The 25,857-nt window shown below is 38.7% G+C and overlaps 3 protein-coding genes across 7 annotated transcripts in view; all 3 read right to left on the minus strand.

Annotated features, from left to right (window-relative positions):
- Nucleotides 1–25,857, minus strand: part of LOC131693948 (longitudinals lacking protein, isoforms J/P/Q/S/Z) — a 232,141-nt gene that overhangs the window by 170,768 nt on the left and 35,516 nt on the right. For 3 of the 5 annotated variants that reach the window (XM_058982239.1, XM_058982240.1, XM_058982238.1), the window contains exons 1-3: nt 14,324–14,355; nt 13,084–13,360; nt 12,592–12,756 (exon numbers count right to left, since the gene is read on the minus strand). In XM_058982239.1, coding sequence (XP_058838222.1) covers nt 12,592–12,756; nt 13,084–13,360; nt 14,324–14,340 — 459 coding nt within the window. In that variant the 5' untranslated portion in view covers nt 14,341–14,355. Of the gene's footprint in view, nt 1–12,591; nt 12,757–13,083; nt 13,361–14,323; nt 14,356–25,857 lie in introns of those variants that run through there. The other 2 variants (XM_058982241.1, XM_058982242.1) reach the window with 1 other exon arrangement.
- LOC131687846 (uncharacterized) lies at nt 18,789–22,763 on the minus strand. The gene has a single exon (XM_058971934.1). The coding sequence runs from the start codon at nt 22,761–22,763 to the stop codon at nt 18,789–18,791; it is 3,975 nt and encodes a 1,324-aa protein (XP_058827917.1).
- LOC131687850 (uncharacterized) lies at nt 22,874–25,226 on the minus strand. Its single transcript, XM_058971938.1, has 2 exons — nt 24,260–25,226; nt 22,874–24,193 (listed from the first exon to the last, which is right to left on the minus strand). The coding sequence occupies exon 2, from the start codon at nt 23,945–23,947 to the stop codon at nt 22,874–22,876; it is 1,074 nt and encodes a 357-aa protein (XP_058827921.1). The 5' UTR covers nt 23,948–24,193; nt 24,260–25,226.

Consider the following 25,857-nt stretch of genomic DNA (forward strand, 5'->3'; position numbering starts at 1 on the left):
AAATTTCGCATTGAGTGATGCCCTCACATGTTTCAGCTAATGAGTTTAAGTAGCCTTTTCAAAGTAATTTATTGAAAATTAAACAATTTTAAACGATTTTTCGTTCATTTATTGAAAATCCTAATAGTTAACCTCATCATTTTAATATTTCAGATTGTTAGTCTTGATGAGCTGCTTTATTCGTTCTTTGACATGATACACTTACCTTTTCTTATTTTCACGATTTTTGGTTATTCAACTTGGATATTTTTATCTCATTTTCACTAGTACCACCTCTAATTGAAAAATTATGGCACTTATTGTACTTTTTTTTCTTTTTATTCGAAAACCAGGAAAATTCTACAGTGAAAAATGTATTAATACCTTTCAGTTAAGTGCATTTAGTATTCTTTTAAAAGTAAATTAGTTTAAAGTTAGTGCTATTATTAGCATTTTCGTTAATTTTCTTTAAATAGTAAATAATAAACATCACCATTATTATCATGGAAATAATGCATCTCAGCAAGTTCTACAGTTCTTTCTTTGACTCCATTCAATTATCTCTTTTGGTTTCTACGCAAAATCGTTTTTATCACATCGTTTCATATGCAAAAATAACGATTTCGAACCCACTACATTTGTGGCGAGGTCACGCTGTGTTAACTATTAAATAGCAGCAAAATGAAAAGAGATATAGACAAACTGTCAAATAAAAAGTTATAGAGAACATTAAGGGGCATCAAATGAATAATAGTAACGATAAATTTTGTTGATTAATAATTAGAATAATTAAAAAACTCTCCAAAAAACACAAATTTTGAGTTATTTCGTTAGTAAGAAATCATTTAGTACACTTAACTAAAAGATATTTGTACATACACTGATAGGAAATTTTCTCAGCTTTCCAATTAAATCTTGTAAATAACGATACAAAGCATATTTTTTTAGATTAGGGTCTTTTAAGCACTTGCAAGTCGGTTACAGGAAAAGTATAGTAATGAAATTACAAAGAATTGAGAAGAGATAGAAATATGACGTCCAAGATCAAATTATGAATTGTCCTAAAACCCAACTTTTGGATAATGGATATTGCTATAATCATACTTCATTATTTCGAAAAAATTAGCAAAAACCTCCTCAAAACACAAACTTTTAACTACTTTACAGCTAAAAGGTAATTAAAACTAATTACTTAAAAGATATGAGAACACCATTGAATAGGAAATTTTCTCACCTTTCGAATGGAACTGAAATATTTAAAATACAAAGCATACTTTTAAAATAAGAGGTATTTTAAGCCAAATAAGTTTTTTACACAAAAAGTTCAATAACTCTGTAACGTTGAGATTTGATGGTATGTGTAGTACAATTTTTTCTCCAAATATGGCTATCTATCACCCCCCGAGAGATTCTTAACCATGAACCAAACACCCTGTATATATATATATATATATATATATATATATATATATATATATATATATAATATATATATATATATATATATATATATATATATATATATATATATATATATATATATATATATATATATATATATATATATATATATATATATATATATATAATATATATATTAATATATATATATATATATATATATATATATATAATATATATATATATATATATATATATATATATGTATATATATATATATATATATATATATATATATATATATATATATATATATATATATATATATATATATATATATATATATATATCGAAGATGTAATAAATAATAAAAAATAATATATATGGAAACTCGGAAATAATAACTTAAAATCAAATAAAAAAATCCACAATAACTCTACACACCTCAAAACTTATGGGCACATAGCTTATCTTATAACGAACAGCTTTATTAAAGGTTACATATTGATTGGAAGTTCTCCAACAAAACTACTTGACTTTGAAGACCAACCGATTTTTTTTTGAAATTGGCTATCCTAAGCATGTGCGAGAAATAGAGGAAACACATAACTTTATAATGAGAATATCTTCTTACTGCAAAATCGGATCGATTTTATTTTTATTTTATTTTTCATATATTTCCACATACAAACATGAAAACTCTTGTGAGTAAACTAGAGTTTTCAGAAAAAGCTCATATTGTACAAATGGTATGTGAAGCCAATTACCGTTTGATTTAACAGTGTTCCGAAAAAAAGTCAAAATTGTTTCCGGTCTAATGGGTAGCCTGCATGATAGCAATCTGTGCTTTCGTTGCGCGAAGACGAAAACTTTCTTAGCAGCAAATTTGCGCGAATCGATGGAAAGCACAGCGAAAGTATACTATTTACGTTCGATGAATTCATTGATTCATTTCCATTTCACGTGATTCATTTCCACTGAGCCAATTATCAAAATAGGACATTTGATTCTGCTAATAGAAACATACTACAAAGCCTATTTATGAATGAATACACTGCCACACGAAAAACCGTTGCAAAAACGCATCTAAGTCCATATATAAAATTGTTTTCGATTCTTGTATATTTATAGTTTCGATATATGATTAAGACCACTGCATTCGCTACATTTGTATATGTACTTTAGGAAAGTTACAATTCTCAAATAAGTTTAATCGGAATCGATCACCTACTACAAATGAAATGACCTGATAACCACGAAAGTTTGGTTCAGTATGTAGCATTCGATGTTGATTGGTAGTGCTTAAACTATACGTAAGAAATATATTTGATTTATTATTACTCTAAATGTACTAAGAAAATAATTTTTTTTGCATTAAGTAGTATAGTATTACGTCTACAGTTCGTGCAACCCCATAAGTGAACATCGTCATCCTAATCCCGGCCCGGAGGGCAAGAGTGTTATATGCCATTCGGCTCAATTCGTCGAATTCGGCAAATGTTCTTGAAGGCATCGTTTAAGATTATCTGGTGCTTCTATTTTATTGACCTAAACTAATTATTAGGAAACTGGAACGTTCAATTTATTTTGGAATTCAAAGATGTCTTTTTGGTCACATATTTCTAAAAAAGATTTTCGTACAGTATAAAACCAATACCACGAAGGAATGGCTCATATTATTAGAATAAGTATTCAAATTCTTGGGAAAAGCAAGTGGACATTGAAAGTGTCCCTAAACACTGCTTTTGAGACATGAGCATTGCTGAAATTACAAGTCATTATTCTTTGTAATAAATTATTTTGTCTTTAAAGTGAACTTACATATTAATTTTTGAGAAATGGTGATTTTATTATTGATTAACAAAATGTTTTGGGAATCGAATGCCTTGAATCACATAGATGTGTTTTCATACGTGCCAATGATTGCAAATCAGTCCCACAAAGACAGGAAATCCCATAGGAAACGGGACAAATATGCGATCATGGGCAGTACACTTAAAATCGGTTTAGTTTTACCCCTGAGACACCACCAAAGCAATATTCTTTATGTATCGGTCTCGTTTTTCGCTATGAAAATTTGGTACGTATAGAATAAACTTCGATAAAACTGCCTTCGATTCGATTCGGCGTGCGACTGAATCTAAGCGGATAGAGCAGTCTAGCATGGAATGGATTGCTGACATGTAGGCTATTCTCAAGAAGAAGTTAAATCTCCTCAACAAACTGAAAGATCTGCGTCACCACCTTATTAAGGGTTAAGGGGAAAGGATGAATCTACGATTTTGTATCATATTCAAACTACTTAAAGTGGACATCTGGTATAAAGTACTGTACTGAAAAATTCGCTCACTTTTCTTAAAAATAATAAGGAGACAAAAATATTATTCAGTTTTCTGTGGTTCATCGACACGCTACACATATTGTGCATTCACATAAAAAATCAAGTCAATCCGTTGATTAGTTTTCGTGGTATCGTGTTTGCCAACTTGAAAAAAGCGGTTTCGAGGAAAACGCTAGAAAATAACGCTTTGGGTATTTTCTCTGGAAAATTTGGATAGAAGTAGTTTAGAGTGACTGGTATTTTTATCGCTGTCAGTTTTTCGAAAATTATTAGATTGCAATCTGCGTATGTTATAACAATTGATTGCAATCTGCGTATGTTATAACAAATGCGCGCGAGCAATGCATGGCTGTTTAAAACAAAAGAAGTTCAGCGTGGTCACCGAGAATGCGGCAGATTATTCTAGAGGTTCAATACTAACAATTAATCCGATTTTCATATTTTAATATATTTGAAACGGGTTTTACGAAGCACGTTCTGTCCTTGCGACTTTTGTTTTCGGTCCCTCAATTATGTAACTTATATTAAAAGAAAAGGAAAGTCAAAATGAAACCAATTATCCTTAATGGAACCACTATTGAATGTATCACGGATGTAATATATCTAGGAGTATAAACAGATAATAAACTGCTGTGGAATCAGTACATTAAAATAATCAGGGAAAATGTCTTAAAATGTATGATAGCTTTCCGAAAACTCTTAGGAACAAATGGGTTTGAAATAAAACATACGATCTAGCTTTACTGGTCAATTATCAGATGCAGATGAGATGGTTGCAAAGCAAAAAGACAGCTTAAGTTCAAACAGTAGCTTGTCCGACAATCGCAGGGGTAATGAATTGTGTGTTTGATTACCTTGTAGGTGATGTTGAGCGCCATTACACGTTAACAGTGCTGCATTCGGTAACTGTTCGACTCTCTTTCCGTGTAAGGGACCATTCATAAATTACGTAACGCCTTTAGGGGGGAGGGGGTTCGACAAGTTGTTACATAGGGGAGGGGGAGTAAGCTAGATTGTTACGTAACATGTTTTCACCGAAGAAAAAAAAATTCAAGGAATTTGTAACGTAATGTGGGAGGGGGGTACAGAAATTTGTGACAATTTGTTACATGGGGGGATGGAGTGAGTCAATTTTGGGCAATTTTCGGGTTACGTAATTTATGAATGGTCCCTAAATTCTCACACTGAGACAGCAACATGTACTGCCAGTCATACTACGTGAGCGCCTTTGCGGAAAAATTTTCTGTCATTTTGCTCTTTTGCTCACTTGGTTTGGGTTCAGTTTGACTGAAAGCTCTCGATGACAGTCAGTTTCGAAAATTATTGTCATTAAGTCTGGCAAGGGAAGTTTTAAATTCTGCAAGATGCAAATCTTGAATTTAATGTTACAGTTGAAACACATTGCCTTTTAAAAAATTGGTTTGGTTGCTAACCGAAGATTTTTTGAGAAAAATTGTATTGCAATTTCCGTCGCCGTTTGGATAAAAGTTGTAATAGAATTACGCACATTTACGAAATCATTCGATTTATGACGATGGAACATGATCAAGCCTCATAAAATGCTCATGTAATGTAATATTTAATAATATATTATTCGTGCTGAATTCTATGGGATTTCCTAATAATATAAAACTGACTTTTGTTTGTTCGCAGCCTAGAGCATAGAGAAGACAAAATCTAACCTATTCATAAAAATATATCATCATAACAAAGAGATTTTCAGCTTTTTAGTCATGTTGGTGTGTTCAGTTATGCTGATTTCGTTTTTAGAATCGAGTCGCTCTAGGTTCGCTCGGAGCTGTCACTATTGTATGGATTTCGTAAATATTAGAGCGAACCTAGGGCGACTCTGATCTAAAACCGAAATCAGCATTAGTTAAAAAGCGTGCTATCTGTTGATAAGTATTTTTATAGTAAACCAGGTCAAAAAGCATATACAGGCATCTTTCAAGTTTAAATATCAGTACATTATTGAGTTCGATCGAATTTAAGACAAGTGGGAAGAGTCAATAAATACTGGCTAGTGATTGAGTTATATGGTGACAATTCAGTAAATAAAACTATGCTTGTTGAATTTGCGAGATATGTAGACACAACAGTGCGAGGAGAACAAAACAGAAAGAGACGATTTGGCACTATGTTTTCACTTGACTCTGCTGTCTGCGCTACGTCCGTCAATTTTTTTTTTCATTTGTTTTGTGACCGAAGTTTTTCTTACATTTGGTCAAAAAGTGATAGTCAAGATATCGTACAACCCTGCATGTTAATATTAAAAAAGCCTGTTTTAGTCCACCTAGTGGTGCAATTTCTCCTTTCTGAATTATCCAACCTATGATTCATTAGCTTATGTTGAATAAAATTGTGAAAACGTCTATTACATTCTTATTATACGTAGCACGTATCCCACGTCTACCATGAAAGTCGACGCTGACTCACTTTAAACAAGAGAGTATGATATTTAACTTAATCAGCATGAGTTCAATGTTATCTTCATGTGATCATATTTTGAAATGCTACACTGAGAAAAATTCTATGGTATCTGTGACACGACTTTCGTGGTTGTTTTAACTATTCGCCAATATAACAGTAATGACCATGAGACCGGTAATACTAAACTTCTGTATCGTGAAAAATACTACCAAAATCGATTATCGCTTAACTATACTGTTGTTATTCATGACAATTTGAACATGCTCACTCCAACAATATCTACCATCTAAAAACTGACCATGAGATAGTTAGAAGTACTAATAAAATTAAAGTAAAAATGAAAATATGAGCATGGTAAACATCTTGAAAATAACCAATGCCATTGTTATAACTACTTTTCTTATGATTGTTCTCTGCACAATATAGTAATAAGTTGTAAACACTGAATATATAGTTATTACAAGAATGTGAAGGTTAAAACCATATATACCGTTTATGTGGACATGGGCCTGGTTGTAAGCACCTTTTGCGTATAGTGAATTTCAACTGACAATGCTTTGTATTACTAATAACCATAAAACTTGTCAATGTTTACGTTCCCATAATAAATTCCTACATTATGTAGCCAGTACAGTGAAAAATTGTGAATTTAGCATGCGAGTGTGGTTTTCGACGCACTTTTTAATTTTAATTTTTCAACTATGGCAGTACTATTATTTCTGTGATATAACTGGGATGTGATATAACTGATATAGTGATAAGCCGTTGTATGATCGAATCCCAGCCAGAAAAATAATTACTGGGTAAAAATGAGTGTAACACTAGCCTTACAAATAGTCTGTTCCAAGGTCTGACACTGAGAATCGATTTCTAAGTCTTACGAAACAGAAGGTTATGTTCCGCTACGGAATTGAATACTAAGTGTTTACTTTACTAAATGCAGTAAGTACTTCAATTTAATATAATAACGACGTCTTAAAATCTTAAAATTTTCGATGTTTTTAGTTAACCGTAGAGACAGGAAATACAAGGACGATTTGGTTGCCGAAACGATTATTTTTAATAAAAAATGTATGTATGTCATTAAGAAACTAAGAGACGCTTTCCAAATGCTACATTGGCTGAAACTTTCTTAAATCTTTATCATCCATCTAATTATATTGGACCATGTTATTTTCAAAACAACAACGATATCGGTTTTTGAAATAAATAGGCGAAAATGTCAAAATCTCAATGTTTTAGTTAATGCAAACAGACCTTAGTCAGTATGACTATGCTTATTGTTATACCAAACGTTCCATAATGGACATTCATACCACAGAGTGTTCAATTTGACTATTATGCGTAATGCATGGTAAAATATTCTATTCTCCTGGTTTAGTTACAATAAACAGATCCAGGTCAAGATAACTATGCATATTGTTAAACTAAGCATCCCACTTATAATGGTTATGATTACAATAAAATGTTCAATAGTACTATTATGGTTCAAAGCTTTAATATAGTGAATTTGCACATGGATATAGTTAAAGTGACCTGATGCTATAGTCGGTTAAAAACCACTATACTCATGAAGTCGAATTAACCCCGTCATATGGTAAATGTTACCACATAATTTTTCTTAGTGTAGGGGAATGTGTTTGGAAGTGGAGGGGATGAAGGGATGGATGGGGGGATGAAGGGAAGGCAGGTGTGAGGGTGGTCGAGAGGGGTGATAGTGATGAAAGGGGAAAGCGTAAGGGATTCCCTGATTCTGTAGAGATCAAATAGACTTTTTCACGCAGGATACTAGGACCTTAACGCAAGTTCAAGTTTAGAAAGCTTCAACTTTCACACGCACATTTTGCTAATGAATTAAAGTTTCATTGATTCGTCGATATCATTATTTTCATTAATTGTTATGGAAGAAAATACATCTTTGAACAGTGGAGAACAATCATAAAACATTTGCAAAATTCAGGTATTATCTCACACCACCCTAATTGCAACTAACATCAGATTAAGAGGGGGAAAAGAATAATTTGAAACAAAAATACATTTTTCGCTTATTTTTACGAAGATACAGCTCAAGCAAATTTATCAAATTTGTGATACAGTAGCGGTCTCAAATAAAACTGTAACTTACACTGAATCATCGATCCCAGCTCCATAGAGTACACTCCAAGCAGCAATCGTTGCCTTGTAAAAATTTTCTAAAAAAAATAGATCTTCCGAAACGACTTATAATTAATTGAAATTATATGCAATGAATCAACAACCATGGAATACCGCATCGGTCTGGATCTAGTTGAATATTGAAAGCAAAAATAATTCAATCTGCCCCAGTCGCCAGGGTATCCTTTTGTTTTTATCCGCTACCTGAAGCACACACCATTGGGTTGCTAGATTCCAGGGATCACCAGAATCGTGGAGCTTCACTCCACAAATCTCTAAGCATAAAAATTGTATCTCGAAGCTCACCGCCAAACCCACGTTATTAGCTAGGTTTTCCATCTGGTTGTTAATTTCTATACGTAGCACCTAAATGTTGCATCGTTTTAGAGAATCGATCAAGTCCATTAGGCTCTTTGGTCAAGTCACTATATGGATTTGAATAACTTTCCAAGTACATAGTTGAAATTCTTTTTTTCTGATCAGGTTTGTAACCAAACTAGTAACAAGTTTTAATTATAAAATGTTGCCATCTAGTGGATAAATAATTATGAGCGTATCATATAAAGCCAACAAGTTGTGTACATGTTATGATACTTGTATACTTGGTTGTATACTAGTAACTTGTGAGCAGCGGTACGTTACACATTAAAATAATTTGTTTACTTTGTACCTAGTGTCCCCTTCTAAACAAATGACCACAATGTACTTCGGCATGAATAACTTAAGTTGCCTCAAAGCATTCCTTGGTAGTTAATTGTAAAATTGAAAACACAACACCGACAGTTTCTAATACTTCAGCAAACTGTGAAAATATATACATGAACGTTATGGAACGTTCATATATTTTTGTTCCTGAATCACAATCATATCTTTTCAACTGGACACTTGGAACTTTCTTATAATTCGACTTCATTGGTAACATACCAATTATCGCATGATATGTGATGTAATGTCCATGTGATCATTTTTCTATCACAACGCCAAGGTGATTTTATTAAAAGATTCTGCTTTCCATGTAATTTAAGTGATAGACACAGACAAAGTGTAATGTTATGTTTACCACCTGAAAATATATACAATAAGGATTCAAGAACGTTTTTTATATTGTATAGAATAGTGAAGACGGATTGCGGAACGTGATGCAACCCTGCCCTATGGGTCGAGTTTAGAGTCTGTGTATTATTGAGTCCCGTACAGAGTTATACGTTTGTTTCGAGGCTTACAGCACTTTATTTATAATACTCTTTCACGCAATTTATTCTACATTGTTACAAAAGAGTATAATAAAATGAATAAAGAGTCTTGTTCAGTCGATTGAAATATTTTGCCATAATATTATTTCTATCAACACTTTACGTGCATGTTCTCCGAAAGAAAAATATTTGTTTACTATGCAGCACAATATGTTCTGATAGGTTCGATGAGTAGATTTGGCTTCACTGCCAGCGTTGTTTGTTTAATGTTTATTATGTATTAAGTTCTACAAGATGAGGACACGAATGAACTCATTATGAATGCAGTTCATGTTTGACAATTCTCGGTGGTTTGTTTACCCTGTCAGTTGCGTGAGTGCGAGTGCAACGGGTGCTCATCTGTTACATTCGAACTCACGTAACTTCCATGTAAACAAGCTACCGAGAATTGTCAAACGAAGTTCATCCAGCTGAATTTGTAGGGTTATGTCGGTTGGTGTAAAACCTAATTGTTCTGTAGTTTAATGGGAACGACAAACATAAAAAGTGCAAAAAGCATCTAGGACGTCAGAAAACCAAAAAAAATACATCTCTGAATTTCATTACTCATTGGGTATAACGGATACATTTCATTGCGTCACATTTTCCAATCCAGTTTGATACTAACCAAAATGGACGTCAATTTCATCCTGTTTGTATCATTGAAGCAGTCCTAATTTTGACAATAGTTGTTTCCGCTAGCTCAGACAGCTGACAAAGATATGGCGATATGTCAAGAGAAACATAAATAAACACTGAAACCAGAGAGACATTTGAATGTAAGTGATCGCTCGACATTTTAGAGCATTTTAATCATTTTTTTATTATCTACTGAATTGAAGAATAACAATTTTAAACTATTTCAATACCTTTGCAACTCGTCAGAATATCAATTTAGCACTGATCAGAAAATTACCAAATTGACGCATAAGCACCTTTGAATGCTGTGTTTTGGCAAAGCATAACCACAGTTTTGTCGGTTTAGATAGGTGAAGAATTTTACTTCCCTGGCTAACCACAAAGTATACAAAAGCACCACTCACTCTCGTTGTGGAGGATGAGCCGAACGAGCATTGCTCTCCGTCACAGCTAACAGGAAGAGTAAAGCGGCTTAGTGCACAAAGCGGTGTCTTCCGGCATTCTTTGTGGGGCGCAAAAAATTCAGTTATTCGTAGCCACAGTCGCTAGGAAACGCCAATTGTTTAGTAGTTGATCTCTTGGCCAAGGCAGAGATAGATGTGCCTAGAAATGGTTCTGATCCAACAAACATGTTTGATGAACCACGTCTGGCTAATTTCTAAGTCACTTCGATACCAACGTTTCCTGGGTGTCCAAGTACTTTATAATGCTATCTTTAAGTTAACATATTTAGGAATGCAGGGAGGATAGGTTTGGAAAGGGGTGAGGGATGGGGAAGGTATTAGTTTGAAGGAGGGGGGATGCGTCTAACTTGTGTGGATGAAGATGTGGGTGTAAGGGTGATCTAAGGGGGAGGTTTGTGAAAATCTGTTCAGTCCTCACCAAAGATCCGATGTGACTTAAACCGTTATGTATCCGGTTACCTTTTCAGGTTTCAATTAATGAAATTCCAATGTTTTACCCATAGCTGGAAATTGAAACGTAGTGAAATCTTAGAACTTCATTAAGTCAAGCTTTAGGGTTAATACAATTGTTGACATAGTAAGGGGGAGTGAGGAAGGACTCCTGCATTTTTTTGCTACTTACTACTTTTTTTACGCACATAAAGAACAGTCATAAGTGACTAATGTGGTCAAAGCTACTTTGGTTGGTCATTTATGAACTAGACCCACACATCCAACTTATACTACACAAATTCTAATATGTACTTCATATGTGTATCATGGTGCTACCATTCGATATGGGAATTTGCTGTGTGACCGTACTCTTCAATCCGTAACGTGTTTAAATGAAATGAATGGCCTTGCAAAGTACAACCTTTTTCCTAAACATATTATATGGCTAAGTTATTGTTTTTTAGCAAAAAGTTAAATTTTTAGCTAAATTTACGTTCCGGACCATCGGTAGTGTTGTTGAACTAAATGAGTTTTGCCATTTAATTCGAACCATCAAACTTTGAACAGCTATAACTTTGTTTAGAGACATTCTAGCACCATGCGTCCTTCAGCAAAGTTGTTGGGAAAATTCTGGACTATTCTGCCGCTGTACACATAACTGCAATGGAATTCTCTATACACATGGGGCAGTTATGTGCCGAGCAGTACTATACTTCTGTTTAGTGCACGCTGCAGTAAAACTATGGTCTCTAGAATTTTCCTATGCTATTATAAATTTTAAACGCAATTCGCAACGTCAACTGGAATCAAAAAAAAGTTCCAAAAAACGATTATTTTGCTCTATCCTAATAGTTAATTAAATGGGTCGCACAAGCATTTAATTGCACGATTGCTCCATTCAGTGGCATGCTTAACCCATTTATACCCATGTTGTTTGTGGACAACAACTTTTTTAAATAGCTATAACTTTTGATTGACGTAAGATTTGCTTACAAAGACAATTAAGGCTAATAAATATGACTATTGCCTTTCATTTGAGTACAGTTACAAGGATAGGATCAGCTCTAGAACTGGAGTTATTGCAATTAGTCTGATTGGATTCCGATGGAGCAGTGCTGCCAGGAACAGTTTACGTTGACGACGAGAAATGAATTTTTCATACATCTTCGTATGTTGCAATATTATTGTAAACTGATAACACTTATCAATTTAGACTGTCTTTGGCTACGTTTTCCACGCAAGTGAACTATTGTAAATATTCTAGGAGAATTGTATCGAGCTTTGGAAGATAAATAATGAGCAGCTTCTAGCACTGCGAGGGAAGCACCTATCTTTATGAAAAAATGCTTTTCGTGTTCCTTGACCCCACCGTTTTCAAGCAAAAATGGTTTTGAAACCTTAAAGACCCTAGAAAAAAGTTGGGCATGAAAAGGTTAATAACATCAGTCAAAACGGAGCATCGATTTTATCACTCTGCCTGGAGCCTTGTTCGTGCCTAAAACCTTTAAGTTCCACTAACCTGTAATTCTGCCTCTGAAACATCAATCTCTCCACGATACACAAATTCGATGATAAATTGTAGATCTGAAAAGCATATGTCTGCTGGTAGAATAATCGTTGGATGTTTACATGGATTGTCTAGCAATATTTTTTGAAAATATGCTGAGCAAGCTGAAAGCACCACCTAAAAAAAGAAATTATTACAATAACAATTGAAACCAAGAAACCTCAGCTATTGAATAGGGACCATTCATAAATTACGTAACGCTTTTAGGGGGGGGAGGGGGTACAACAAGTTGTGACATGTTGTGACATAGGGGGGAGGGGGAGTTAGCTAGATCGTTACGTAACATGTTTTCACCGAAGAAAAAAATTTTTTTTCTAGGAATTTGTTACGTAACAGGGGAGGGGGGGATGAAGAAATTTGTGACAATTTGTTACATGGGGGGAGGGGGGAGTCAATTTTGGGCAATTTTTGCGTTACGTAATTTATGAATGGTCCCATACTGACCTTGTGAGCTTTCAACGAATTAAATTCGCACGCTAACGTGACATCAACGAAGGACTGTGTCTCCAAAAGTTCGTGAAAAACTGATGTCATGTTCGACTGATAGTTGTTCCATCTTAGACTAAAATACTGATGCGATGACCGTGCGCCTTTCGCGTATGGTGGTGTCGCGGGATACGATGTAGGTGCTGTAGTAGCTGCTTTGGCATCCATGTTTTTGGTATAAGTTGTGGATATTTTATAGTATTCTTCCGATACTTTAACAGTGGCGTTACGATTTCTGTAAAAAAAACAAGAGCACGCATCAAATCGGTTATCGTTGCCAATGGATGAGTTCGTAAAGCTTTTGAGCATAATCTGAGCAAATTTTCCTTTTTTGTTTAGTGTTGTTTCCAGTATTTTCGCTCAACACAAATTATGAAAGTTGGCAATAATGCCCTTATACTAGAGTGTGCTTATTTCAAAACAATCAAAATGGGATATCAGTAAAAATAAAACCTTGCATAGCCTCTGATGAAAAGAAATCCTTTCGAATCTATCCAAAAGTCAATAAACTTGAAAATATCATATATTCACATAACATCATTGCATGTTTAATCTAACATTTATTTTTGAACAATATTATTGTGAGGCCCATAATAGCATTAGATAATGTTGTGAATTGTCCTAAATCCACAATAAACAGCTGAAATCGGCAGCTTTGCTTTGAAAATATTACAAAAATACCAAAACAAATCTGTCACATTCATTGAACAAGTTAATTTCGAGCCACGATTTTTCGGATTACTGTGTTTTATGGGCCTGGTATGTCTTTATAGGCAGTGTATACGAAAGCGATTTTTTCACGTATATGGCACCCCTATCCCATTTGTATTGAACTGACATAAGTCAACATCTCAGCGGGCACACAAATTATGGGCCCCACTGACAGTCCAAATTGTTCTGCATGTATTGCTTGAAGCTCGATTTTCACTAGTCAGATACCGTACGGCATGACTCAATTTTTAGACATTTGTTAAAAATATTAAAAATTTTGGATAGCTAATTGAAGAAATGTGTTGCTGTTGTAGATATCAATAATACATGTATGTAAATGCACTCAAGGTTAACGTTAGTGCCAGCTCTGTCAAACGATTAACCGCTATAAAATCTTTGTCAGCATCGCGTGGCTTGAGTCGGCTCTTATCAGCTGCATCACTATACATGTAATGCTGTAACCCGTAGCACAACTTAGCATGCTTACATTATTTTTTTACGCATTATTCACTAAAAACTCAACACCACTTATCTCAGAAAGAAATGTATTTGAAATTATTTTCACCCTCCTGAAAGCTCACGTGGAAAAGCAAGACTAAGGTAGGAAAAGTTCTCGGCGCATAGTGCAAAGCACGACCGCTGAAATAGCAGATCAAGCAAGAATATAGGAAAATTAAACAAAACCGCCAAGGTACGGCTAGTCGACACGTCAAATCATTTGTTGTGCAGTGTAAAGTGTAGTAAAGTGGTTGGATGTACTAAGTTCGGTCGGCCTTAGTATGCAATTGAATACTGTTTGATGGTGGGCATGACCGCAGGGACTCGGTTTTTTTATTACATTCTCCGTATTCTAGCGAAGCAACATCGCGCTGAGTGTAGTGCAAACAGACGGCTGCAAATGCAAATAATGAGATATAATAAAGCAATGAAGTACAACAGCAAGTTACTACGTTAATTAATAATAGACCTATCACACGGCAAACTCGGTGCAAAAAGGCAAGAAAAACACAGTAGAGTGTTGCGCTCATTGTCACCCAATTAATATTGACGCTCTCTCCATTTGAACTACAGTGAAGACGCGATTTTGTTAGCTTTTTGAAACGGTTTTGTCAGCCAAATGAATTCGACCAAATCCAAAAAGTATTACAAAGTCTAGATTTATTGAAATTTGAAGTTTTGTCAAGTTTATAGTAAAAATAAAATAGAAACAACTGAACATATGACAAAATAAAAACATTCTTTCTAATAGGGTATAAAAAGCAAATCACCCTATCCAACAGGAATCTTATATTATCAAATCTCACGACAATAATGTAAATGAGCAATAACAATCGCTAGGTGAAGTGGCTTAGTGAAAGAAAGATATCGTGGGCAAATTGTGCCATTCCCCACTGGCTTGAAACGTGAAAAAACGTGACCGTTTTTAACAACTACAGAATTGTTAGTTTTATTCAATGTTCGGGGATGTTTAGCCCTTTCTGCAGGTGTAATCGATTCTGATAATTGACTAAAGAGAGAAAAGACATTTATTTTGGAACAAGTAGTGATAGAGATTTGAAGTTTTCAAAAAAAAAATGTATTGCGTTTATGGGAGAGGATGTGGACAGTGCTTTAAGACGCAAAAAAGAGATTTTGTTTGGAAGACAACCCAAAGTCGTGGTATTTTAACCCTTTCATGCCCAACTTTTTTCTAGCGTATATTGGGTACAACTTTCCTTGAAACTGTTGATGTCGAGAAACACGAAGAAATTGTTTAAATCGAGATGTATGCAAGAAGCTGCTCAATTTTTACCTTCCGATGCTCAATACATTCCTTACAAAATGTTTAAAACAGGTCGTTTGCATAAAAAGGTAGTAGAAGATAGGGTGACCATATCAAGCGAGTGAAAACCCAGAACACTTCAAAGGAGACTACCTCCTCCCAGCACCTCTTAATCGGTTGTGCCTTCTCTTAGGGTTTCCGGCAGTTCAAAAATTCTAGGTTCTGGCAGGCAGAGCTTCGGCAGTAAAACCGTTCTGGGGTCTGGAAGGCATAGCTAAGCTACAAAGTTTTTCATGAGAGTTCGATCACTGAGCTCTTTTTCGGATTCACGCGCAGTTCTTGCTACATAACCATCAGCGAAGGTTACGTGATGTTATTGGAAAAATTAGCAATCCTGAATTTAGTGGATGAGACGAAATATCGTATGTGCAGAACCGCCGAGGAGTTATCAGCTCTTAATAAACGTCATTGAAGTAAAAGAGAAACATCAACGGTCCCAAGTATTCCTGAGGTACCCGGCAATTTCTAATGACAATCATTATCTCCCGATCTGAGAGCTAGATTTGAAACAGCTGCAGAAACTACAACTGATCACAAATTTCTTAATTTTATCTTTTTGGTGGTTGCTGGTTGTCAGACTAGTTATTTGCTCACATAATGTGCACAAAGAGCGAAATTCATCGATGAAAAATAGAGCAGCACAAAAAACACTGCGATGTGCAGAAAGACCGCACAAAGAGAAACTTGAAAACGAAAAAGAGAAATATATGTGCACCAAGTACTGCACAATTTCGCGCAAATAGTCACCTTGAAGAGCCACTTTTTTGTGCCTCCCCTCACTGGCAAGCAGGTAGGACAGCGAATCAAACTACAATTCAGATAAAGATTGATCGGAAGAACGTTTTAAAAATGTTTTTTGGTTGCATTCTCTGCTTCCGTGCGCGTGAAACCAAGATTCACACTAAAGAGCCTCTTTATTTCTACTCTTTGAGGTGTGTAGCTGTTGCCGGACAGCAGTGAAAACTAGCAAATCTATGAATCTTCTTTATTCGTTGTGAATCAAGGTTGGATTATAAATTCCTGCATGGAGGATAATATTGTGTTAGGATTAAGTTTTAGAGTATAAATACAAATTCTTACTGTTAATGTTTTCGCTGCCGTTCAGAGCTGTCTAAATCGTACCCGTACAGTAATCAGTCTGTGTCCTAGCCAAGGATGCAAAATGCCTACCTTTTCTGTGGCTGTAATTTTTCTGCCTACATTCTCATTTCTCTCTTTATGCTGCTGTCGTCCGCTAGTGCAGGACGTCCAGCGCTGTACGGCTGCCTGTGTGCAAAGCAGTAACATGACAAGAAACTACTGTCCCCAGTACAGCCATCAGACGCGAGCGGTACAGCTTCTCTTTCCTTATTTTACATTTTTTAATATTTTCAATCTTTTTAATATTTTTATTCAAAAATGACTACAATGAATGCGGCTCACTTACGCCACGGCTGGCATTAACGCTTTCGTATGCGGGCCTCTCCCTTTGACTATGCAGAGAAAAATGTACAAAGCGAGAGAACAAACTTTACTACGCCACACTCTCACCGAGCAGTCGGAGTACAGCAGCAAAACAAAAATGTATTCTACTGCTGTACGGGAAAATGTACTCGGTTAGGTTACCGTTCTGGCAAGAGCTGTAGTGATGCGTCGCTGTAGCGGGCTGTACGGCTTGTGCAAATGTAAATATACCGAAAAAAATGTAGTTTATCGGTACCGTTGGCATCCCTGGTCCTAGCATTTAAGTATAATAGTATTAGAGATTCACGGTAATCAAATAAGCTAGGTTAGACTACTAACCTTAATGACCTGTTCGGTTTCGAAGTCTATTTAAATTGTAATTTAAATGTGCTCCTAATGGTATTGTTCGCACAGTCTTCGATCCGTACTGTTTCTCCGTATAAATTGTATCCGTACTGTTTCCTACCCGCACTAACTCTGTCCGTACCGTAGCTTTAATTCCTGTTAGGTTCAATTTTAGGTATTTATAAACATCTAATATAATTAAACTTACCACAGTACAGTTAGGGTAGATTTAGTTAGAAATGGGAACAATTATTTAACTTGAGAATTGGGTTAATTTATAACAATTGTGCAAATGTGTTCTAGCTTACGCTACTTTTTACCGAATGACTTGACTTTTTTTCTTTCTTCCTATCTGACTGTCTTGTCCGTGACCGATATTCGTGCCAATCCCTCGAGAAGGCGAAGGGCGCGGTTTGTTGATGTTGATTTGCTGTATGGGCGCCGAGGGGCTCGCTGAACTGTATGGCGCTATTAACACTCCCCCCGGAATGCGGTTAGGGTCTTCCTGAAGAGCATTCTTCTCAACGCCTACGTCCAGGACAGCGAGTTTAACGGCAGGTCTCTCGTAGATTCCGTTGGCTGTCTGCACCGTCGCCCATCTCACTTGTCCATCTGCACCAGGTTTGACACAGATAACTCGACCCTTCGGCCAGCAGTTCCGCCGTAGGTTTGGGTCCACGATGACGACGACGTCGCCGACTGCAATGGGTTTTACTGGTGTGAGTCACTTCGGTTTCCGAGTTAGTGTTGGAAGATAGTCTCTAACCCACAGCTTCCAGAATCGGTTAGCCATGGTCTGCGAACGTTGCCAGCTGTTTCGTAGAGCTGCAGAGCTGTCGTCGAACGGCACCCACGGTTGTAGGCCATTTTGACTACCCAGCAGAAAGTGGTTGGGCGTCAGCACTGGAGATTCATCATCCTCCAGCGGGACGCTAGTGAGTGGCCGCGAGTTGAGAACGTTCTCAACTTCCACCAACGCGTTCTGGAGCACCTCGTGAGTTGGCGTAGCATTCGATTGCAGCACAGTTAGGTTCCGTTTCACGGACTGAACCAGACGCTCCCAAGCTCCCCCCATGTGGGGAGAGGCTGGCGGATTGAAAGTCCATTCCGTTCGAGCCGTAGTGAACTCCCGCATCAGCCGGTCGTCGTCGAGTTCCTGTAGCGCTAGCTGCAGCTCCTTACTGGCGCCCTGGAAGTTTGTGCCACGGTCGCTGTAGATCACTGCCGGAACTCCCCTTCTAGCAAAGATGTTCCGTATAGCCATCATACAGGAATCTGTCGTCAGTGTGTGAGCGAGTTCTAAGTGTACGGCGCGAATGGTAAGACATGTTGCCAGTACCCCTCAACGTTTCTCTGTGCGTCGTCCGACGGATACCGTCATTGGGCCAAAATAGTCTATCCCCATGTACGTAAATGGTCGAGCAAAGGCAGCCAGGCGAGCGAGTGGTAGATCGGCCATCGCAGGTGGTTGCGGGGCAGCCTGGTTATTTTTACACTGTTGGCACTCTTTCCGGATCGCACGGTACGTTGCCTTCAGACGTGGACTGCGGAATCGCTGGCGAAGCTCGTTGATGATCGTCTCATGGTTCTGGTGGTTAAACTGCTTGTGTGCGTTGGACACGATAAGCCTAGTGATGTGGTGATTCCGTGGAAGAATAACCGGATTAGCGGCGTCGTAATCTGTGAATTTACATTCTTGGGTTCGGCCGCGGGCCCTTAGAACGCCGTTCTTGTCAAGAAAGGCGCGCATCTTGCTTAGCGAACTGTTGTTTTTTATAAACTTGCGTTGCTGGGTGGTTGATAACGGTTCATTCAGGACTGCTATCTCATCGGGATACGCACTGCGCTGTGCAAGACGAAACAGGTAATTTTCCGCTTTTCTTAGCTCGTCACGAGTCAGAGGGCCACTCTGTCTTGGTTTTTTCATCTTAGCTTGCCTCAGGTTGTCCACGAAACGGGTCACATAAGCCATTCGGCGCAGTAGAGAAGACCATTCCGAGAAATCATGTGGCTGAACCACTGGGTCCAACGGCATGGTATGAAGCAGAAGATGAGGCCGTAACTCCTCTTTAGTCGATCCAAATGAGTGCGGGGAAACAGGCCATGCTTTCTTCGGTTGCCAGAGAAAATTGGGACCGCAAAACCATCGACTAGAGGCAGTCATATCTGGAGCTCGTGTCCATTTGGTTCCCTCGTCTGCCACGTTCAGCTTCGTTGGCACCCACTGCCATTCGTTGACGTTCGTCGTTTCCAGGATCTCGCTAACACGGAAGGCCACGAATTGGCTATACCGACGGTGATCCGAGTTGAGCCAGCAGAGGACATCTCTGGAGTCAGTCCAGAAGAAACGTTGATTGATTTTGACAGATAGCGATTTGGCAATGGTTCCCGCTAATTTCACGCCTATCACAGCGGCTTGCAGTTCGGACTTCGGAATGGAGAGAAACTTTAGCGGCGCGACTCTCGTCTTTGCTCCGGCCAGTCTGCATTCGATGGTTTCTCCTTCCTGAAAACGCAAATACACTGCAGCTGCGAAACCGTTCTCGCTTGCGTCGACGAACGTGTGCAGTTGTACCACCGTTCCGTCTGTCGCGGATGTGAGTGTTCGGTAGCATCGAGGTATTTCGATAGACGATACCTGCGGCAACACTGTCAGCCATGACAACCACTTTTGAAACAACGACTCATCGATGGGGTCATCCCAGCCGACTGAAGTTCTCCAGATTTCTTGCAGCAAGGATTTTAGTTGCATTAGGAAGTGTGCTATGAATCCTAAGGGATCGAATATCATCATTAACGTACGAAGCACTTCGCGTTTTGTCGGTCGTCGCTGCCCACTGATCAGTAGCTGCTCGTACCGCGGTGACATTTTATATGTGAAGCAGTCTGTTGAGGTGTTCCACCACATTCCGAGAACCCGTTCTGACACGTGTTTGTCGCCGATACTGAGGCTTTTCTCATCGGAGCCTGTTTCGCTCATAGCTGCCACAACTCTGGGTGAGTTGGAGATCCAGTTCCGCATTTCGAAGCCTGCTGACCTGTGCACTGTCTGTACTTCTCGAACCACTTGTATTGCTTCCTCCTCAGATTCCACACTCAGAAGCATATCGTCAACGTAGTGTTGCTTTACGATTGCGTGAACTGCTTCTGGGTGTTCTTGTTCGAATCTCTTTGCATTGTAATTTTTTACGTATTGTGCCGTACTCGGCGAGCAGCATGCGCCGAACGTCATTACCTGCACTACGTAGACACTAGGGTCGATATCTGTCTCGCAGGCCTTCCAGAAGAAGCGTTGGCAATGCTGGTCGTCCTCCCGCATCCTTACTTGGTGGTACATCTCACGGATGTCGCCGCATACCGCTGTCCGAAACTCCCGGAACTGGATCAGCACAGACAGAAGAGATGTCAGTTGGTCTGGGCCTGTTAACAGAACTGAGTTGAGTGAAACTCCAAAGGCGGTGGCAGCTGCATCCCATACGAGTCTCGTTTTGCCCGGCTTGTTCGGATTGACGATTGGAAATATCGGAAGGTACCAAACTCGTGGGCGGTTTACTTCCAGCTCTTCCGCGGACAACTTGCGAATGTAGCCTTTGTTGATATGATCCTGAATTTTCGCGTTCAATTCGCCCGCCAGAAGTGGATCCTTCTTCATGCGGTTATCTAGGCATCGCCATCTTCGCAGTGCCATCGCTGCACTATCCGGAAGTCGGACCGAATCGTACTTCCATAGAAGCCCGGATTCAAAACGGCTGTCTACGGGCCGAGTGAGTGATTCCAGCATTGACTGTGCTCGTTGGTCCTCGTGTGACAGAAGTAGTTTACTTTGCTTAGAGATGCCCAAGCTGTCGAGGGCAAAATAACCTTTGACGAGTTCGTGAAGATCTTCACCGGTCTCTCTGTTGCACTGGCAAATCTGTAGCGCATGATAGTTTACGTAGTGCCCTGCATTCTTCTCTCCCACACAACTGCCGAAAACAATCCAGCCGAGACGTGTTTTGATTGCAATCGGCTCATTTGACTGTCCTTCGCGACTCTTCATTGCATATCCGAGAGTGGCATTATCCAAGCCGATTAGGATTCGCGGATTGGCCTCGTTATACGACTCAATCGGTAGTCCCATGAGGTGCTGGTATCTCTGTTGCAACTCCGAGGTAAGGAGAGTCTGTGGTCGGATCTGCAAATTTCTGATCGTTCGTACACTGGAGAGATCATACCTCTTGATCGGGTTCGTTACACTGGAGATTTGAAGACTAACGTTTTGTGATCTGTTTTCGATCTTGGTGGTTTCGCCTGTCCACTTCAGGCACAGTGGATTCTTTGGTCCCCTTAACCCGAGCTCGTCTGCTAAACTCTGTTCTAGAAGCGTGAGTTCTGAGCCGTCGTCCAGGAATGCGTAGGTTCGAATTGCCTTCGATGGGCCGTATAAAATGACCGGAACTACTCTGAACAAGATCTCCGACTGCACTTGGTGCACGTTGCAACTCTTCTCGTAAACAGCGGCTGCTGTAGGAGATTCACCAGATCGAGGGTTTCCGTAACCGTGAAGCAGAGGATGGTGCAGATATGTACAGCCATTCGTTCCGCATGGTTTTTCTTGTCTACATGACCCGTTGTGTTTACGCAGGCATTTGCGACAAAGTTTGTAAGCTCTTACTGTCGCCCACTTCGAATCGTAGCTTAGGTCTACGAACTGTTTGCACTTGGCCAGCATCGTACAATCCCCTTTGCACGCCACGCACTTCTTGGTGTCAACGATGGTTGGTTTCTGTGGAGAGTTGGCTGGCTTCGAATCCTTAGAGTCTATTTCCGAATGAACATTCAAGAAGCCATCCCGCTTAGTACCGCGAAACCGTTGATCGCTGAATACGGTATCTACGACCGCACTTGCATCCTCTACTGTCTCGTACAGCCACGTACTGAAATCCAATAGGTTCGGAGTAGGGTTGTTCCTTGAGAACCTGGCCCAGCTCAGCTTCAACGTTGGTGGCAACCTCCCTACTAACTCGTATCGCAGCGATGCATTGTAGACGAAGTCACTAACCTCACACGCTTGAATGGTAGCGACCAAATTCTCAACTGTCAGCGCGAAGTTCACCACTGTCTCCAACTTCTCTATGCTCGGTGACGGCAATGATCGTATCTTCTTGATAACCGCCTGCACGATTGCTTCCGGTCGTCCATAGAGCATCTTGAGAGTTGAAAGGACTCCCGCAACGTTCGATGGGTGGAGCAGGCGACATCTTACTGCTTCCAATGCTCTTCCTTTCAAGCACTTACGCAACCGTAACATATTTTCCTCATTGGAGAATCCGCACATCTGAGTCGACGAGTTAAACATCGAGAAGAACAGCGGCCAATCTTCCGGCTTACCGCTGAAGTCCGGCAGGTCCTTCGAAACTGCCTGACGTGCGGCGATTTGACTTCGATTCAACACACAAGCCGTGTCGTCACTAAGCCCATGCGCTGGGAGGGATGGTCGCCCAACGGGGTGGAACGTTGACCTGGTACAAACGCATTCACTTCGGCCCATGATCCAGCCTCCGGTGCAAGAGCGACTGATTGTCGCATATGGGAGCTGCCGAAAATTGGCCGAGTCTCTTGTTGGCCGGAAACAAGTTGTGCGGGTCGCCGGAGTTGGATATTAACTTGGGTCGCACGCTGCTGATCTGGAACCGGAACCTGGTGCTCTACAGACGCAGTCGAGTTCCTCGGTGGACGTTTCTCTAGTTCCTCGGCTTCAGATCCGCAGTCAACCTTCCCGCCGTATCCATCCGTGTCGTCTATCCACTTCTTCACCTTCGACATTGATACTGATTGGGGTTCACTAACAATCGACGAGCAGTCGCTACCGCCCTCTAACAGAATCTTGTACTTGAGTTCTAAATATCGTCGTTCCAACTCCTTTTCCTCCTCTAACCATTGTAGTTCCAAAGCTTGTCTCCGTTTGGCCTGACTTCCGATGCTGCTTGCCTTGCTCTTTGACCGTACAGTGGATGTTGTACTGCTTACGTTGGGGGTATGCAGAGGGGAAGGGGTTAGATCCTTTGCGTGTTCGCAGTTCATGCAGATCCAGCTCACGTCAGCAATCCCTTCTGACACTTCTACACACGAGAAATGATACCACTCATTGCAACCGTCACACTGAACCATTCGACTATTATCACGCTCATCACACACTTGACAATGACCGACCCGATTCTTTCGTACGCGGCGGAACGGATTACGTTTGACTACGTTCGTTTTATTTTTCTCGGCGGTATCCTTTTCCTTAGGATTTGCTCCCGGCCGGTTGGATTCATTGGTAACTTTATCATTTACCTGTTCGCTAGGGGGAGGATGGACAAACACTTTAATCGCCGAATCCTTAGCGTTCGTTTCGTCCTTCTGCAGCTCAGTCGTAGTCGCTTGGACGTTGTGACCGTCAACTGCCGCGTCACCACCTGGGGTGACCTTATCGACCGTCTTCTTGCTGGATCCGGATTTGGCTTTCCTGGATGACATCCTTCCTCCGTGAAGCAATTCTCGTAACAGAATTTTATAAGATGTTGCCGGACAGCAGTGAAAACTAGCAAATCTATGAATCTTCTTTATTCGTTGTGAATCAAGGTTGGATTATAAATTCCTGCATGGAGGATAATATTGTGTTAGGATTAAGTTTTAGAGTATAAATACAAATTCTTACTGTTAATGTTTTCGCTGCCGTTCAGAGCTGTCGAAATCGTACCCGTACAGTAATCAGTCTGTGTCCTAGCATTTAAGTATAATAGTATTAGAGATTCACGGTAATCAAATAAGCTAGGTTAGACTACTAACCTTAATGACCTGTTCGGTTTCGAAGTCTATTTAAATTGTAATTTAAATGTGCTCCTAATGGTATTGTTCGCACAGTCTTCGATCCGTACTGTTTCTCCGTATAAATTGTATCCGTACTGTTTCCTACCCGCACTAACTCTATCCGTACCGTAGCTTTAATTCCTGTTAGGTTCAATTTTAGGTATTTATAAACATCTAATATAATTAAACTTACCACAGTACAGTTAGGGTAGATTTAGTTAGAAATGGGAACAATTATTTAACTTGAGAATTGGGTTAATTTATAACAATTGTGAAAATGTGTTCTAGCTTACGCTACTTTTTACCGAATGACTTGACTTTTTTTCTTTCTTCCTATCTGACTGTCTTGTCCGTGACCGATATTCGTGCCAATCCCTCGAGAAGGCGAAGGGCGCGGTTTGTTGATGTTGATTTGCTGTATGGGCGCCGAGGGGCTCGCTGAACTGTATGGCGCTATTAACAGTAGCCATGGAGTAGAATGCACATATGGTCAAGGCTCCGAAAATGGCAACCACAGGCGACATTATTTTTTATCAAATTTTGCGTCACACTGTATGTTTTCCGCATGTATATAACCTCTTGTTAAAAATATGAATATGCCCATAAAAAATTCCATGTCTGTCATTTATAAAAGATTTTTGATGCTACTTGCATGACCTGAAAATGACTAAAACACCGTAAGGAGATAAAAAGGTAAGTAAAATCCATATTTTCAACTTTTTGCCTGAAACCACATTTTTCCATCGCAGTCTAATATAAATTTGATGATATTGCTTGAAAGTTTAAGATGAAAATGGATTAATGCTTATTTTTAATTGTGAAGTAATGAAAAACAAATAACATGTAACGTGACAGATCAAAAATTCGAAAGTTTTGTGGACCACACCTACATTTTTTCTTACTAGTTTAAGCCTACTTTTTGATACAATATTGTAGAAACCTTAAAGTTTTATTCATTTTTGAGAAAACACAATTAATCTTATGTAACGTGACAGATGTTTTCTCCTGTAAAGCAATTCCATCAAGTTTGATTAAATTACGTTAAAAATGGAGACCATCTTCGATTCTGGTGAAACCTTTTACGTTTAATCTATATGGGAGACTAAGTATTGTCCATTATTGAACAAACAATTTTGATTCAAGAGTAATATTTAAAAAGGACGTATGAGATCTTTTATGCACTACTTTCCAAATATATTGTTCGAAAATCGCCATTTGTGCAGCAAAACTATATGATAGCAACCTCTAGGGAATTAATTCTTCTGTGTGAATATTTTTGGTGAAATTTTTCAAAAAGGAAGCAAAAAAAGTTAGAAAATAGAATTACAAAAAACAACGATTTTTTTTTGTTAACGGAAGCATAACAACTGAAGAAACTGTAATTGCAGTATTAAGGAGTTAGTAGTAAGAAAGAATTTTTAACTACTTCAAGTATGCTTCCAAATTTCTTAGTAATTGCAAGTCATAAATATAATTTTCTTATACAATATTAATACTAAAATGCTCTTAAAAAAATTTAGATTTTTTTCAACGAAAATATCTAGTAGTGAAAATACGCCGTTTTAATAAATTACTCA

Source organism: Topomyia yanbarensis, chromosome 3 (assembly GCF_030247195.1).
Source record: "Topomyia yanbarensis strain Yona2022 chromosome 3, ASM3024719v1, whole genome shotgun sequence".
Lineage (NCBI taxonomy): Eukaryota > Metazoa > Arthropoda > Insecta > Diptera > Culicidae > Topomyia > Topomyia yanbarensis.